The 17,578-nt window shown below is 39.7% G+C and overlaps 1 protein-coding gene across 1 annotated transcript in view; it reads right to left on the bottom strand.

Moving 5' to 3' along the window:
- Window positions 1-215: 215 nt before the first annotated feature.
- The window catches only part of kcnt2b (potassium sodium-activated channel subfamily T member 2b), a 69,254-nt gene continuing 51,891 nt past the window's right edge, over window positions 216-17,578 (bottom strand). The window contains exons 19-30 of the mRNA XM_084744400.1: window positions 16,197-16,521; window positions 14,748-14,853; window positions 14,490-14,662; window positions 13,901-13,972; window positions 13,568-13,702; window positions 9,098-9,209; window positions 6,784-6,885; window positions 6,607-6,690; window positions 6,393-6,521; window positions 3,742-4,087; window positions 2,272-2,356; window positions 216-2,169 (exon numbers count right to left, since the gene is read on the bottom strand). Coding sequence (XP_084600526.1) covers window positions 2,049-2,169; window positions 2,272-2,356; window positions 3,742-4,087; window positions 6,393-6,521; window positions 6,607-6,690; window positions 6,784-6,885; window positions 9,098-9,209; window positions 13,568-13,702; window positions 13,901-13,972; window positions 14,490-14,662; window positions 14,748-14,853; window positions 16,197-16,521 — 1,790 coding nt within the window. The 3' untranslated portion in view covers window positions 216-2,048. The remainder of the gene's footprint in view (window positions 2,170-2,271; window positions 2,357-3,741; window positions 4,088-6,392; window positions 6,522-6,606; window positions 6,691-6,783; window positions 6,886-9,097; window positions 9,210-13,567; window positions 13,703-13,900; window positions 13,973-14,489; window positions 14,663-14,747; window positions 14,854-16,196; window positions 16,522-17,578) is intronic.

Here is a 17,578-nt window from a genome sequence, read left to right as displayed (position 1 = left end):
AGCAGAAATAGCTCAAGAATGTGAGCTGGGTAAACAACACTGAAGGCATACTGTGTCAGACAATTGAATGATTCATTTAGAAGTAAAATAATAATAATAATAATGTGACTACCTTGATATCAAGGGATTTTGTATTGGTAACGTTATGAATCTGATGAGTGAAATTGTCCAAAGAGATTCTGGTCATTGCTGCACAAACTGACACCAAAACAAGCTATAATGACTGACTTTAATATATACATATTTTCATCTGTTGGCACTAAAGCTACAGGAGTGGTGTTGGCAGGGATGCATGTTAACATTCCCACCACATGGCTGCACCATTTCTGCGAGAAACGGCACATTTTGAATTTCTGACAAAAGGTTTTACAGAGCTTTTCAAATCCTTGGTAAACAAACGGCAACAAATGTCCACCTGAACAAGTAATTTACTTCAATATGACAGATTAAAATCTCACGTTTCTTTAAACAACTGAAAATATATGAAATAAGGTAGAGTAGGCTGAAAAAAACAAGCAGAAAGATCTCACTCCGCTGGCACATTTTTCACTTGTTTTCAGAGAAATGAGATTCGTTCTGGCTGAAAACCAAATTATATGATAGATTTGAAGTCTTAATTAGCAAACTAATAACTTGAAAAGTGTATATGTATTGCAGTGTGCAATAAATACAGCAAATATTTAGCTTATAAATCTGCTTCAAAACTGAGAGCTGAATCAACTCCTCTGTGTCACACTGTCTCAAAAATGTTACATTATAAGCTTCACGAGGGTCGTGTTTATTGCAGGGCTTTTGTACTGGATGGCATTATAATATGGTATATGTTCCTGTTATTTTGTCCATCCCCTGCATCTCTAACATGCATGTCAGCAAAAGCAAGCTGGTGGCAGGACGGCTCACACTGACTGACAGAAGCAGAGAGAGCGGGACTTTAAGGATAAACAGGCAAACAGTAAACGCTGGAACGGCTTTGCTCTACATCTCCAATTCCAAAAAAGCTGGGACACTGTGTAAAATGAATTTGTAGATAAAGACAGAATCCAATGATTTGCAAAAGGTTTTTGACTTATATTCAACTGAATACAGTACAAGAACAGGATAATTATTATTTAAAAACCCATAAAGTTTATCAGTTTGGACATTAAGCATCTTGTCTGTACTGTATTCAATTGAATACAAGTCGAAAAGGATTTGCAAATCACCGATTGTGTTTTTATTTATGTTTTACAGAACTTTTTTAGAATTGGGGTTGTATGAGAACTCATAAAACTGATGACAGTAAAATACTTCAGACATCAATGTGACTGAATGCCCTGCACTGATGATGGATGCTGGCTGTCAACTTATGTCCATCACTGAGACTGGTGCTCTTTGGATTCCTCCGCTGCTGGTGAGCGTGAAACGAATGAACGCGTAAAACAAAAAAGCAACAGGTAAAAAGTTTCCAAAAGGCTTTATGAAGACCAAAAAAAAAAAAGGGGTGTGCGAACTGTAGTGTCACTTTCAAATACGTCAAACAACATTATGTGTGACAAAACACACCTACGACACAGAGTAGGACACACGCACACACGCACACACACAGAAAAAAATCCTGTGACTTTCGTTTGGCAGCAGATTTCCTTTGGCTGTCCAGATAAAATTGGCAGTGTCGTGCTCTTGATCCATAAGCATACATACACATTCTCTCACATACATACAGTACATACAACCATACACACTGCACATACATGATGCAGTACATAACATGCACGTAAACAGATATAAATACATACAGTTTTTCATTAAATGCACTTTTGTGTCCGCAGCTCTCCACTTTGAAAATAGGAAGGTGCATAAATAAAACATTCCCATCGTTATAGAAAAGGTCCATGCATGTGATGTCCGGCACCTCTGAGTTCATCAAGACTGAGTGTGGGGAAAATACGAGGTGCCATCTGACTGCATCCCTTTCTTGATTCCTGCTGCTCTCTCCTCGTGAGTGTGTGTTGTCGTTCCTCCTCTCCACTGCAGTGTTCTGACAGTATATTTGTCTTTTTTTTTGTCTCTCACAGATGGGTGCTGTCCTGCGTATCGAACCTGTGGCTCTCTGAGAGGCCGGCGCTGCACTTTCTGCTGCTGCTTCCCTGATTGGGTACCAGAGAGAGGGGGTCTGGTCTGATCAGGTACCTGCAGATGAGGCACAGACAGATAACAGACTTCTGTAATATTTGTATTTTTTTTTTCACGCTGTGCTCATTTTAGAGTGCCATCAATTACGTTTGCACTCACACAACGTCGTGCAGCTCCAGTCTGGTGTCTGGAGAAGGGTTGATGAGGATATAAGACAGTCTGTTCCCCTGGTCCGTCATCCCATCTGACACAGGAAGAAAAGAGGTGATTGAGGCAGGAAATAAAATAGGCACAGGATATACAGCCGGCTGTGCAACATCCGTACGTACACACAGAAGAGAGGCTACGTTACTGTGAGTCACAAGACAGGAAGACAAATTCAGATAAAAATGGACACAAGCGGAATTCATGGACAGTAACAGACAATAAACAACAGGGGTAGAAGAAATACTCAGATCCTTTACTTAAAGTAGTTACAAGGTACTTTATTGTGTTGATTTTGGAGGCACCTGTGGACAAAAGTGGTAGTGAAGGTTCTCCTTCAATATTTAGAACACATGCATTAGTCCTCCTTAATAAAAACGTGAAAGTAACAACTTTTATTTTGACCAACCCCTGACCCGAGAGCCTTACTACAGTATACTCAATTTTATTTATTTATTCTTCTTAAGATAACTGGAAAAATGTGTCACATCCAGGGATGGTATGGTGTCATTTTGTAGAGCTTATCTTTACCTGTACAGGAACTGGAGTAACAGAGTGGTACAAACTGCATCCAGAATAACTCACTCATAGCACAAACCTATAAGGCCAGATTATAAAAGAAAGACCTTAAAATTTTAAAGGGTCCTCTCACCCAGCAAACAAGTCAGTTTCAGTTTCCTTTCTTCCTACAAAAAGACTAAAAAGGATTAAAACCAGAACATTCAGGTTATTGAACGTATCCCGAAGCTGTCTGCCTCTTTAACACCTCAAACTAGGGATGTTAATGATTAATCATTAATTTATTAATCGCCCTTAAGGATTTAACCAATTAAAAATGTATTAATCGATAATTATTTGATAGTCTAGAAAGGCAGTAACTGTGACTCATTTGACATTATTCTGTCTGGTGGAGTCATTTGTTGAATAAGGAACCTTAAATTTAAACTTAAAATGAGAACAGAGCTCCTCCACCTTTTCTTAAGTCAAATTCAAGCATGTTTCAAGCTATTTATATAGTATAGTATAGTATTTATATACATACCACACATATACTCTAAATCAGTGACTCCCAAAGTGTGGGCCACAGAGGTCATTAAAAATCAATAAGCAAAACTATTTTAATCTTTAATTTTGTTTAAAATATGATTGAAATATTTATGATTAATTTAAAAAGTAAAAAATTAATCAGAACTAATGGAACAAAGTCATGGGATTTAAAGTATATGTTATTCTCATGACAACAGAACTGTACTGTAAACTAAAGTGTATTATTTCCCACTCTTAGATCTTAGAATTAAGTCTAATAAGGGTCTAAAGAACATATTATTTCTAGTTTTTGTCTAATTTGATACAAAGTGCAGCTTGTTATGTCTTATTACTGTACTGTAAAATAAAGTGTGACCCAGGACATGTTCACAGACTTACTGAATCCAGTTGGAGAAAGGCCCAAGTGTTTCATCCTCGTTCGCACCAGGGCATTGAGTTCTTGTCTCTCTGAGCGCCGGAACAGGGTCAGTCTCTGCTGGCTGATCCTCTCTGCCGCGCTGCCCGGACCCCCCTTGGCCGCGCTGGAGCCCCGTCCGCCCTTCCTGCTCAGCCGCCGCGCCCACTGCATGCTCTTCCTCCTGAGCAGCGGGTGGTCCGAGGAGTGGGACGAGGTGGAGACGGGCTCCGAGGAGGTGGAGTTACGATGAACGCCGGCCCGGGACAGCAGGGGCTCTCTGGGTTCTCTGGTGTCCTCGTAGTCTTCCACTGTGATGGACACCTGGGACTGTAACACACAAACATAACCACTTATTCACACAGTCACACAAACTTTTAATTTCCTTATACAGATTTTTTTTTATTATATCAGTTCACCATCCTCTGATTTCTCAAAATGAAGAGGAATTAATTCTTTCTCGTACCATAAATGAATGATGGACAGGATACACTCTGTTGCATATAATGAATAGTACAATAGTATCTTTTGTGTAACCAACATAACCGTCATGCCCCGGGATTTTCTGGAAAAACTGGTCCACATTGCCACAGCAAGTCTAATATATAGATTTCTTTTTTCTGACCATACAAGTTTTTTTTTTAATCACAAAACAAGATCTGACTGTTTTCACAACTCTGCACACACTTGCTTCACTTTTTTTTTTGTATATTATTGTAATTTTTTGTAGCTAATAACAGAAACAGTGACATTGTAGTAACAGTAGGTGAGTAAAAATCTTATAGTGTAACATTCTTTCTCGTGTTTCCTGTTTTATTTTGTAGTATCCACCTCCTTTGTTATTGCAGTTTCCTGTCTTTGCCTGGTTTTCCTCTCTTTATCAGCCACACCTGCTGCCTCTTACTCACCTGCCTGTGATCATCCTCCCGTAGTCTGTGCAGTGCATATACACCTGTTTCCACCTGTCTCCTCTGTTCCCTCATGTGTTCTTAGTTTTCTCATGTTTCTAATCTCATACTTTAGTGGGGTTTTTTTTACTTTGCTAATTACCTGGTTTATGGATTTTCACCAACTCTTTGCCTGCTTTGCCTGCCTTGTTTGGCCCCTTTGCAACATATAGTATTCCAATACTTTTATGAAAGACATAATCAGATTACAAGTATAATATTTTATAAAAAAAAATGGGGATTATGAGCAGGATTGCGATTTTAAAATTATACAATTAAACAATATACTACCGTGGGCAGTGAACACACACTACAACAGCACTCTGGTCTCAAGTAAATCAGCTAATATTACAGTTGCAAATACATTATCATGACCTCTGGTGTAAAAATATTTACACTGGGTGAAAAATTCACCATTATCTTGTCTTGAAATCAGAAATGAGCAAAAAATATCACAGTACAGTGACAGTTCTCTCCTGCAGCAGCCCCAGAATAAGTTTGTCAGTTTACTTTAAATCTGAGTGGAAATTAGGAACATCTGGACAAACAATAAACCAACTACAAACGTAAAACATATTAGGCTAATCAGTTTGACCATATTTGGTACTGAGGAAATCCAAAAGTAATATAAAGTCATCAGTTTACATTACTTTAATATTGTGAATCTTGGGTTATGTTTAGTTTACTGATTACATTGTTTTAGCAAGTAACTGTATCAGAATTCATTTTTAAAGTGACTCTTCCATCCAGGTGTATAATATCTCACAAACCATCAAAATTTAATTCTGGGGAATTTAATGAACCTTCATATGTTGAGCTCTGCTACAGGTTTTTACAGGTTTAAGGATACAACCAACATCATCAGTGTTTTCTGTTTCTCCAGCTCTTTAGTATTCTGGGATGTTATGACCGTTGTGGCCTCTGGGGGGCGCTAACACAGCTTTAGATTTGAAGCTTGTTGATTGAACGTCCTTCACTCCACCCCTCCTGACACCATAAAATCATTTTTATGGGCTCACTAGCCCACTGATAAAATAATGATATTGTAATAAATCAATGTAAACAGTCATCTCCTTATTAGTTATTTTTTTAAAAAAAGTCATACTTATATACTTTTCTTCATATTTATAAATGATCAAAGGGCTGCACTGAGATTGTTAAAGGGCTGGAACAGTTGAAAAGGTGAAGGGTCTTTAACTGGTGACTTTTGGGCACAAAAGTAAAGCCAGACCAATATATCAGCTGACTATTACAGATATATCATTCTATATGGGCATATATGTTTTCCACTATGCTCTAATATAAATTCTCTTTTTAAATTTTAACAGAACACAATGAAGACCTTGATTTTATAGTTTTATAGGCAGCATTGTCTTAATTCCTGCTCAGTATAAACATGTCGCTCTATTTGTATTTTTTAGATTTATATTTATTTAAAATTATTAATAAAACTGGTAAAAGTTTTCTGTGTCAGTGCCCTAATAATATTTTAGACAGTAACCTTTATTGTTAAACTATAAAATATGATAACCAGATTTGAGGGATCACTGTAAAAATGTTTATTACATTCTGTACAAATAATATCAGCTGATATACTGACATTTTTTTCCCTCCCAAATATCGGTATTGGCGCAAAATGTCCAGTATCAGTCGAGCTTTTCTCAAAACCAATGACAATAAGGGCTGACCTCAGAGACTGGAAGCTTGTGCGCCTCTGTGCGGTAGATGCCGATGGGTATGTCTCCATTAGAGGAGCACAGTTTCTGGTAGAGCCTGCCGTAGGTGCGGATCCACAGGTCGTCCTCTGTGATTTTCATCTAGGTAACAAACAACACAACAATCAGCCAGAGAGGCTCGTCACAGTCCGAACAGACAGACGTTTGTGTGAACTCTGCTACTCACAGCGCAGAGGAAACCTGAACCGGGCATGGAGTCTAAACCCAGCAGCAGCCTGGTGATGGAAATCATGTAGTCCTTCACAAATGACTGGCGGGAGAACACAGCAAACAGAAATAGATCATGTCTGATGTTTCGCCACACTGAGAGACAGGATTTTAGTTTGTCATGAGTTTGGGATACCTGGTAGAGGAGAGTGTCCAGCATGCTGACGCTGAACACTTTCCCTGCAGCGAAGGGCAGGCGGAACATGAACACCAGGTTGGACCCCTTCTCCCTTTCCTTCTGCAGATTAAACACAAACGTTTCCAGATTACACTGGTCTTTGTAGAGATGAGATGATGTGATAGACACCTCTCTTAATATTTCCCTCAGCTGAGTGGTTCACTTAAGGAGCTCCTCTTTATGTTGTCCCCTTGCCTGGGTGAAGACACTGTCATTACATCATTATGCATGTGCACTTCAGTTACCATGGTTACGCTCCACTCACATCAACACTGTTAGCTAGCTCTTCCAAAATGGACAAAGAAGAGAATAAAAAAAAAAAGGAAAAAAAAGGATCGGTAGATTTAGAAACTAAGAAATATGAAAACATGAAACTGCGACAGCAAGAAAGGAAAGAAACGGCGAGTTTTGTAACAATAATAAACGTAAATCTAACGTAAATATATGAGACAGAGTTTAGCTAGTTGGCTACACTTTTCTAACATCCCTGCACTTTGCTGTTAGTGTCCAGTGGCTTTTCTCCGCCCTGAAAAATACTTTTTGGTGTCTCCTCCTCATCTGTCACCATAGACTAAATTCAGCCACTCCACAAATTATTTCACTTTTAAGGGACTTTTATGGGTCCCTTAAAAAGTTTCTGACAAAAATAGCCACTAGGGACCTTCTAGCAACACATAAGGGAATACTTAAGTATTTAAGGGTAAACACTTAATGTTTGTTTACATTAACAGTGAGATCAGTGAGTTGAGGTCAACTTTGATTTGTAGCATGTCATGCGCGACACTCAGTGTCAGACATCAATTTCTGGCTTCATGTTGCCAGCTTCCCTTGAAAATGACATTTAACCTGGTGCTTTGTGACCGGTGGTCTAGTCATACAATTAGAGATTAAAAGGTACCGGCACCTCATTTTATGTGGCCTGTGAGAGGTTGCAAAGAATATAATCTGTGCAATACAGTTCTATGCTGAGATACTATACAGTGTCTATGATGTGCATGTCCCAGACTGCATCCCAATTGTGTAATCAGCACTCTGAAGGCATTTAAATGTCAATATACACTAGAAAGCATCTCAGTATCATATAGAAATCTCTAGTAGTGGTACTCCAGCCAAGTGGTTGTAACTAGTAACTAAGTAAAAGTTGCAGCCCAGGGACATGCTGTCATTTCATTTTTAAGCAAATACACATTTTGGATTTGAAACCGTGCTTGTACCAAAATGGAAACAACCCTAATTGTTATTTTGACTTACTTATTCTACTTGGCATATTTCATTTTTTTAATTAAATTGTGCAATAGTTGTATAATTGAATGTCTGCTTGCCATAATAATAGTAATAAATAATAATAATAGAAATAACAAGTAGATACATTTATATAGTCTTAAATTTCTAACCAGATCATAATGTGGTGCTGGATAAATCTGACTTTGACACCCTTGCCTTCAGAAGGAAATCCTTTTTATGATGATTTTATGCAACTCATTTTTCCCTATAGCATCCTTAGATGGACATTTGAGGGACACCTTTGCCTAAGCCTAATCATCAGACGTGCACCATTAAAACATATATTTCTTTTTTTTTTTTTTTTTAAATCATATTTATTCACAGAGTCAGTCATCCAGTCCAGCATTCAGTGGTCTGAAGGAAACACAACACTCAGGGCTAAAGACAGTAATTCACTAACTGACTTACGGCCAATTTACAGCTTCCAGTGCATCTGACTTGCCAGTTTTTGTATTATGGGATTTAGCCAGATAATCCCAAAGAAACACACACAAACATGCATTGCCCAAACGAAGAAAAGGCTGTAAATCCACCAAAGGTCCTTCCTGCTGTGAGGCAAAACTGCTATAAATTTAAAAAACAGTTATTTCATAATGATGCTAATCCCTTTACTGATTTGTTGATAAATGTTATTGTTGCCCAAAGGGGAAATTCATTAGCTGCCACACGGAGAGCAACATTAACAACAAAAACAGTGATTAAAAAAGCCAAGCGGCAATGGGGTGAAAAGAACAAAAACCACAAGGCTATAATCAGTTAGAAATGTTCACTGCAGAAAAACTCTTTTCAGCTTGCTGCTTTTTATCAAACACAAAACAACATCAGCAGCGATTCAATCGATGTATTTCTTAAACCCCTGTGACTACTAAATAAAGGATGGCTTTCAAAAGTCTGCTGTGTTTATTGGTGTGGTTTTTCATTATGACCTCTGAAGTTGAGGGAAACGACAGAGAGAGGAAGCAGAGGTGTGAAGGTGTGAAGCTTTTACCTTTTCCAGTTTGGACAGAGCCAGAGAGTAGTGGTCTTTGACTTTGAACTGCATAAAGCGCATGTTGGCCGGGTGGGTGAGCTCCGTGATAATACTGAGAGCTGGAAACAGTCTGAAGGGAAGAAGCAAACAGACAGAGATAATAATGGGTAAAAAACACTCAGAGGCCCACAGTTGTGAAATTACAACATCTATTTGAAACTGTCTAGTAGGCCTATAGGTATTCATTATTGAATGCAGACAAGCACTACGTATCCCCAGCCTCTCGGGCTGCCCTCTGAATGTTAAAGACTGAAATCATCAGTCAGAGGCTCCTCAGGCGGCCGAGATTCTCCAAGTCCAGCAGTTGTCTTATTTCCCAGTCAGTGTGAATTGAAGTAATAGAATGAAAAAAAAAATAAAAAATGCACAGGAAGAACATTTCAATGCGGGAAATATATATATATAGTTTTGTATTAGCTAACGCACTAATTTAAAAAAAATTATGTTACAACACTGATGAGAGAAGGTGAAACGGGTGGTTGGTAAATAAGCTCTCAGTTTTTAGCCGCGTCACTGCACACAGAGAAATGCAACAGCACGACAGGCTGTAAACATTACAAACTGAGTCTGAAATCAACACAAACCACAAAACGAACAGCGATGGAAGCAAAGAAGAGTGATAGAAACGGAGCGCAGGTGATGTTGTGTCAGCCACTGCAGCCATACTTACACTGACTGACTTACTGACTGTCTGAAAATCTGATGTTTTCAGATCACAGATGAAAATGAAAGACATTAAAACATGAGTCTCACTGGTAAAACATATTCATGTAGGCTGATTTAAGAATTTCATGTGGTACATTGAACCCATCATTGAAGCTTCATATATAATGGCAAAATCTGACTTGACAGACAAAATGAGTCGCACACAGCCCTACCAGACTCTAAACTATATCATAGTCACATTTTTGCCAGGAAAATATTAATACTGTAAGACATACCACATTCCAAGTTCAAACAACATAGCCGTCTCCCTCTGACCTCCCAGCTCTCTATTCTGGACCAAATTCAACAATTTTCCAAGTAAGTATTTGACATATATCTACACAGGGCAGGGGTCCTCTTCCATGACTGTGTCTAGAAGGGAACCATAGGTTTGTGAATCTCTTGTGCATGGGCACTTTAATCATCACAATAGTGCTCAATGTCACTTAATATATTATATTATATCCCATTATATTAGGGCAGGACTAGTACAAATCTTGCAAATCTTGGTTCCCTCTTAGACACAACACAATTCCACACTGACAGCCATGTTGTACCACCAGTAGTGCAAAAACTTTTGGAGTTTTCTGCAGGTTTCACGATCCTTTAAATCTATCATATGTAACATTTCAAAATTAAAATGTCATTGAAAACACAAGTCATGTTATATATTTTGTTGAGTTGTGTAGTGACATTATCCTAAATGTTTCCAACAATGTTCAAATGCAGAGAAATACATATTTTATGGTGTGTTTCCTGCTAGCAATTTTTAGCTATTGCTACTTCCTATAACTTCCGGAGAAACACAGCAATCAACTATCTTCTGTTATTAGATTAATCTTAGAGACCCCTAGCAGCAGAATTAACATATTATATATGTTTATGGTTATGTAAGGATATATGTAGGTGTGTGTTGCATTAGATGCATAAAAACACTATTTACATTTCAGAATGGCATTGACGAAGAGAGGAAGAGTGCACTCAGTTCAAGGTGTACTGGGTCCCATTGTTAATGGAAATACAAGTGAGAGAGAGAACAGTGATAGTGATGAAGAAAACAGCACATGCAGCCAGGACCAGGAAAAGTGATAGTGAAAGTGAGAACCAGACAGAACAGTGAAGGAAGATAAGCCCGGTACAACACAGCGCAGGCAGAGTGCACAAGGCAGGGAACGAAAGAAAGAACTCCTAAACCCTGAAACGTGTGTGAGTGTGCAGGGGAAACGTGTCAAGTTCGAGCTTGGATTATCAGGAGATGTAGTCCTGAAGCTTATATTAGCAGTTCCTGCAGGACAAAACTACAAGGTGTTTCAATTCACACACATGGAGGAGATTCCCACCTTGTGACTAGAGAGATCTGCTGGGGTTATAAACTGACAACATGTCTGAGATGTATTGTGGGGCTTGACAAGTGCTTTGTGGACTAGAAATTGGATTTTAAATTTAATTCTGAACACAACAGGTGGATTTGATTGGAGTTGTGTGATCTGATCTTTTTGTCTGGGTTAGGACCCAAACAGCTGACTTCTGGATGAGAGCTGGAATAGTCCAGCCTGCTCATAACAAACAGCACATGCATGAGTTTCTCTGAGTCAGACATGGAGAGAAAGCCTCTAATTCCACATGTCTTTAGTGATCAGGACTCGAGGCTCTTGCAGACCAGCTGTTTCTGGGCATTAGCACCCACAGCACAAATCTCATTTGGCTCCCTGGTCAGATGGAGGATATTCGCTGCCATCCATGTGTTTCTGTGCTCCGGGCAACTGACCAGGGAATATATGGGTTGGAAATCAGAGGAGTGAGATGAGAAGCTGGGTGTCATCGGCACAGTCAAGGTAACTGATGTTATGTTTGCTGTTAACGTAACCAAAGGGAAGCACATACAGTAAAATAGAAAAGGACCCAAGATGAAGCCCTGTGGGACTGGAAACTCATGGCTCTCAGAGCGGAAATCCCCAAGTGTGACGATGAAATTTTGCAGAAATTTCTGCCCTTCTGTACCCCTGCTCATGAGTGTGAAATCCATCGTGCTGGAAAAGTATGCCCTGGGTGCCAAACCTTAGGATGGTAGAAGAGGAAGAGCTGAGCAAACAAGACAGAGAGAGCTTTGACGTACGACAACTGGTCAGTTACTCTTCTGTTCACTTCTGATGGTCCACTCCAAGGTTTCGCAGTGTGTGGGATTGATTTACTTTGTTCTCTTTACAGCCAAGTACAAGTTCCACAGTGGTGTTTGTAGATTTTTTGGCACACCATCATCGTTGCAGTGGTCAATGCTTGGCTGCAATTCAAGCGTGACTGTGGAATCCTGCAGGTCCCTGAAAATGAGGTCATGAATAGGAGGCACTTTCGGGCACAGCTGGCAACCTCTCTCATCCAAATCTGTACCCTGAAGAGAGGCAGACCCTCCATGGATGAGGCACGAGCATAAAGCCCTGGTGTGAAAAATATAGACTATAATACTCCCCTCCTAATGTTTGCAGGATAATATAGTTGAAAAAACAGGTTGCTGCAGGCACTGACATACATCAGCTTCATGCATCAAGTGTGATGTTTGTTTGTGCTGAAAGGTAGAATCAGTGGGATTTATCTGAGCCTTTCCTAAGCACACCAGAAAGATAGGTAGCTGTTGAGTTTCATAATCAGGTCGTAGTTTTGGGATGGTAAAGCGTTCTGAACACAGTAAAATAATGAGGGAAAAAAAGTATATACAGGCAGAGGGCAGGGTCTGTGCAGATACAGCCACCACCACACACTTCTAGTGGGTCATAAGTGATGATTGACAGGTATTATGTTTACATGCGTCTATAAATTCTTTTTTTTGGAAAATGTTGCATATGCCTTTGACAGATAAAAATAACCCTGCTGCCTTCAGTTTCACACAATTCAAGGAGACTCAGACATGGTTGGAATCTGCCAAATGAGATGTCCTCAGACATCAGAAGTCATGCAAAGTTACTTATGTGAATATGAAGAAACTATAGAGGATGTAATCATTTTTTTCTTTTCTAAGGTCAAAAAAAGTCATTTTTTTTTCTTTTTTTTTTATCTCATGGAAATCCATTATAGCATGAATTGTGATTAAAATTTTAATGAGTCAAATTCATACATGTCATTCATGTTTTGATGTTAATTTCATCTTTAAGATGCATATTTGGATGTGAATTATCAGGGGTGGAAATAATGAATTACAACTACTCAAATTACTGTAATTAAGTCATTTTTTGGGGTGTTTGTATTTTTATAAGTATATTTTCAAGTCTGTACTTTTAAAATCACAATTGAGTACTGAGAACAATTTGAATTAATATCTTTTCATCTGCATTTTTGTAGCCAATAAGGATATCTGATTGCAAATAGGTCAATGAAAACCATGACATATGGACAAAAAAAACATTGTAGCAGGTTTAGAGAGATGACCATGACCACTGACCAGAACAGTGCAGGAATTACTCTGAATAGTTTTGTTTTTCCTTGTAGTGGAGTAATATTTTAGTAATGCAACAGTACTTGTTCTTGAGTACAGATTTTCAGGATTCTTTCCACCACTGCTAATAATTTTCAGACTTTGTAAAAATTTGAATGGTGATGTAAGTTTTGCTGTTGCAATTTTGAAACGGTTGCACAAAACCCAGCAGTAACCAAAAAATGAAAAAAAGCATTATTTCTTGACCAGAGTCTTGCTAAAAAGAGTTTAAAAATGCACGTTTGAGCAAAGCAGACCTGAAGAGGGTCTGGACATTGACGATGGTCTTTGCATCAGCCATGTAGTCCTCCTCTGCGATCATGGAGCTCTCCTTGTCAACCACGACCATGGTGTTGGCAAAAGTCACTCCACATCGCAGCAAACTGTCCAGACTGTGGAGAGAGCGATAAAGAAGCATGATGAAGAAGAATAAGATCAGTGTTGATGTGCAGTAAGAATAAATCAAAGGGTAAATTAAGTCATCTGAGAGGTGCAACAGCACATAAATGAAAAAAGATTAAGGAGGTAGTAAAAGATGAAAAAGCAGAGGCTAAATAATGAAATCAGACAGGGGCTTTGGTCTATCTTACTTGTCGATGGAGCCCACTGTGTAGAACACCATGGGGAACCAACAGATTGCCTCCAGGAAGTCTGCTTCAGGTCTGAACCAATCAAAACACAAATAGACTTGAGATCTCCAGATTTACACGTGCCATGATGAAGAGCTAACGTCCCCACAGAGACAGGACCCCCTCACTCAACCCGAGAAATACAACACAGCCAAACTGCCTGCAGAGAAAGCTGAAAATAACAGCACTACACTGGAGTGACTCAGCATTTTATTGTCTTTTTATTGGATTCCACTCTCATTTGGCTGGCTGCGTTTGTGTACCAGCCACAAAACACGACACAGGATTGTGGAGCGCATTGTCCTGAAAGCATTCAGCATTTCACAAATCATGTTTACAGAGACCTTAAATAGCTCAGTTTTTCTCCTCCGCTGGCTATTTCAGGACGAACCCCTTTTACCATTCTGCACAAACCTAGATTTGTAGCATAGCTGTTGTGCTCCCAGCTACAATTTTGGGCAACACCAACATGTAACCTATTTCAGTTTGAAGTGGTGTTCACACAAGCATAACCACTGCATCGCACAGAATGACATAAATATGTCCTTACATGCTCTCCAGCAGCAGCACAATGGGGTTAAGCTCCTTCCTGGGTCGGTAATAGGCCCGTAGAGGCACAATGAAGTTGTACAGACCGTTCCCCGCGCTCTCTGCAGACACAATGATCAATTTGTTTTTGAAGCCGTAGGAGCGGGCATCCTCAAAAAGGGTGTGGTGACAGGCCTAGGAGAGAAGCAGAGTGGCCATGGAGGGTGATGTGAAATGTGAATTTGTAAAATAAAGATAGCAAGCCACTGAAGTCCCATACCTTGTCCATTCGCAGGCAACAGAAAGGCATCTTTTCTTGAAGAAGGTGGCACAGCGTAGGTGAACTGCCGATGTATGGAGAGTTCAGCGGGTACCCTTTCACCCACCTGTAGCACAAACCCACAGTTACCTCTGAACACACTTCAATACATAGAGTTCTTCCTGAAGGGCTCGGGTTCTACCCAGAATCATTTACTTCTGAGCAACCCTTTTTTGAGTAAAGAGTTTGTCAAGGGTTTGTCTTTTGCATGTGTCTCTCCTGAAAATTATGCTTTTTTGTTTCAATTAGAGTGCCTGCCTAAATAAAGGTTTAAAAAAAAATTAAGAAACCTTTCCATCCAACGAACCGTTTTTGGAAGACAGAGTTCTTGAAGGATTGTTGAAAGCACGAGTGTTAAAAGATGTTTGCACAGTTTAAACTACTACTAGTCTGTAGAAAACAATATGGTTCTGGAAGAAAAAGAGAGTCAGAATATAATATAGATATAAAGGTTCTTCTATGGGGACAAGCCAAAGAATCCTATATGGTTCTAATTAGCACTTTTATCTCTAAGAGTTTAAAATCCTTTTCTGTTATAGTAAACATCAAGATGTTTTTTTGTGGGTTAAGTTTAGATGGAGGCAAAACAAGGCCCTAAACCAGCTAGCTAACACTAACTAGCAAGTTTTGTTGGTTTGTTTTTTAACAATGGTGGAAAAAAAACAAGCTCTTCTGAATATGTAGGTCACTTACTCTCCAGTACTGTTGGTGTTACTTGAAACAGCTCATATTAACCAATGAGACCAGACTGGCCGACCCGTACATGCTCACTCAACTGATGGAATAACTTTCTACAATTGCCAAAGGGTTGGACGACTGGACAAATTTATCGGCAGTTGACATTTATTTTGCTAATTTAATGTTCTGCACGAGTGACAGTCATTGTTCCGTGATGTACTCGGTGGCACAGTCCACACCCACTGAGCCGGAAGATGAATGAGAGGAAAACAGCCTGTAGAGCCAGAATACTTTCACATCTAACTTAATGAACTAAGGATTTATTTCGACCAAAGCAGAGCTGTTGATTCTTATAATAGTGAAAGATTTACCAAGATGGTTTTGGTGAGTTTAATTTTGTTTCTCTCTGTTAAGTTTGGTTGTTAACAAGGTGTGTTTTCCAGAATCAATGAGGCAATTAAAGCTCGTCTTAATTTGGTGAAAGAGAGAAACTTGAATTCAGAAGGTGATCAGTTGTATTTTTGGCAGTGGCAGCTGGTATGTGACAAAACTTCAGTTTTAAGCCATTACTTATTTAATTCTGGCACCCAAAAACTCAGCAACATGACATTTTTGCCTGGTGATGTGGTCTGCTACTCTGATTCCTGTTTGCCTCCATTTTTTTTCTTTGTTTTGCCTCCAGCTAACACTGTGTCGTAATTAACGTTGGCACTGAAAGGGTCCTTTGCTTACTCGCAGTGTCGACCCCACCAGTGGGCGCTCTCATCCTTGTCACTGTCCTCCTTGCCCTCTTCCCCTGCCTCGTCCTCTGACTGGTCTCCCAGCAGGTCAAAGGTGGGGTTGTTGACACCGTCCACCAGCTCCAGGACTGGGGCGATGCTGTGCCGCCTCTCCTCGGCTGAATCTCCCATGGAAGGCAGGGCCAAGGTGTTAGCGCCACCCATCTCCGTCCTGGAGCTGCTCCTGCTTCCTCTTCCGCTGCCCATCCCGGCGCTCCCCGGGTCCTGGCCTTCTGGGCTGCTGTCGCTGGAGTCCTGCAGGTCGATAGCCACTGTGCCTGAAACACACACACACACACACACACACACACACACACACACACACACACAGTCACAGTGATGATCACTGCAGAGATGCTGCTAAATGTTCAAACACTAATACAACAGGCCTATTCAACTAGTGGTCCATGGGCCAGATGTGACCCTTTTGAATTTTTTTAAGACCCCCAAGAGGCTACCTGCAATTCATACCGGCCTGTGTGTGAAATAACAAATAAACCTAAGATATCTCTGAGATACTTGAGCTACTCTCTGAGGCATCAGAACCATAGACTGTATGATCTGAACCAATATGGTTAACGTCCTTTTAAACCACCTATGTGCTATGATTGGCTGTAAAAGGATTCCCCTGCTCCACATTCGCTCAGTCAAGCCTCATGTTGTGTCATGCTATGTCATGCAAGAACATCTTCATTTTCTTATCTTAAATTTCTCTTTTTCTTTGTATGATGATGTGCCTGATCAGATTCAGCAAATGCTCGTAACTTCAGACAATTGAATGAATGATCCTCCTGTGCATATTTTGGTGCATGGGAATGAGATTTGTAAATTAGCATAATTAATACCCCCCAATAATGCCATTTAAGGCTACACTTCCTGCCCCGTAATATGAGGAAGTGTTCATTCATGAGAATGGCTTCAAAGAGTAAGAAGATGAGCTTTACAAGTGCGGAGACTGAAATTACTCCTTCAGAGATCCATAATGAAAAGTCTACAATTTTAAGAGCATCAGCAGTGAAATTCAGGGATCTGCTAAAGCCAAGAAATGGGAAAAATGAACGCTGTCAATGCAGTGTAATACGAGTGCCTTACTGTTACTGAAATAAAGAAGTAATGGTTCCATATGAACAGGGCTTAACAAAAAAATCCATGTTGATTCCTGTGCTGAAATAAACTGTCACAATCTTTTTTTTTTTTTTACGTCTTTGTTTCATCTTTTATAAAATTTAAAGCCCTACAGACACTTACCTCTGTCAAACCAGGTTTTTATCACTTAAGCAAGCTGTGTACATTGTGCATGGCCTGCATGTTCTCCAGCCTTTGCCACCTTTGTCT

The sequence above is a fragment of the Lutjanus erythropterus genome, chromosome 19 (assembly GCF_056507025.1).
Source record: "Lutjanus erythropterus isolate fLutEry1 chromosome 19, fLutEry1.hap2, whole genome shotgun sequence".
Lineage (NCBI taxonomy): Eukaryota > Metazoa > Chordata > Actinopteri > Lutjaniformes > Lutjanidae > Lutjanus > Lutjanus erythropterus.
The sequence above is the reverse complement of the archived record's forward strand: the minus strand, read 5'-3'. Positions and strand labels throughout refer to the sequence as shown.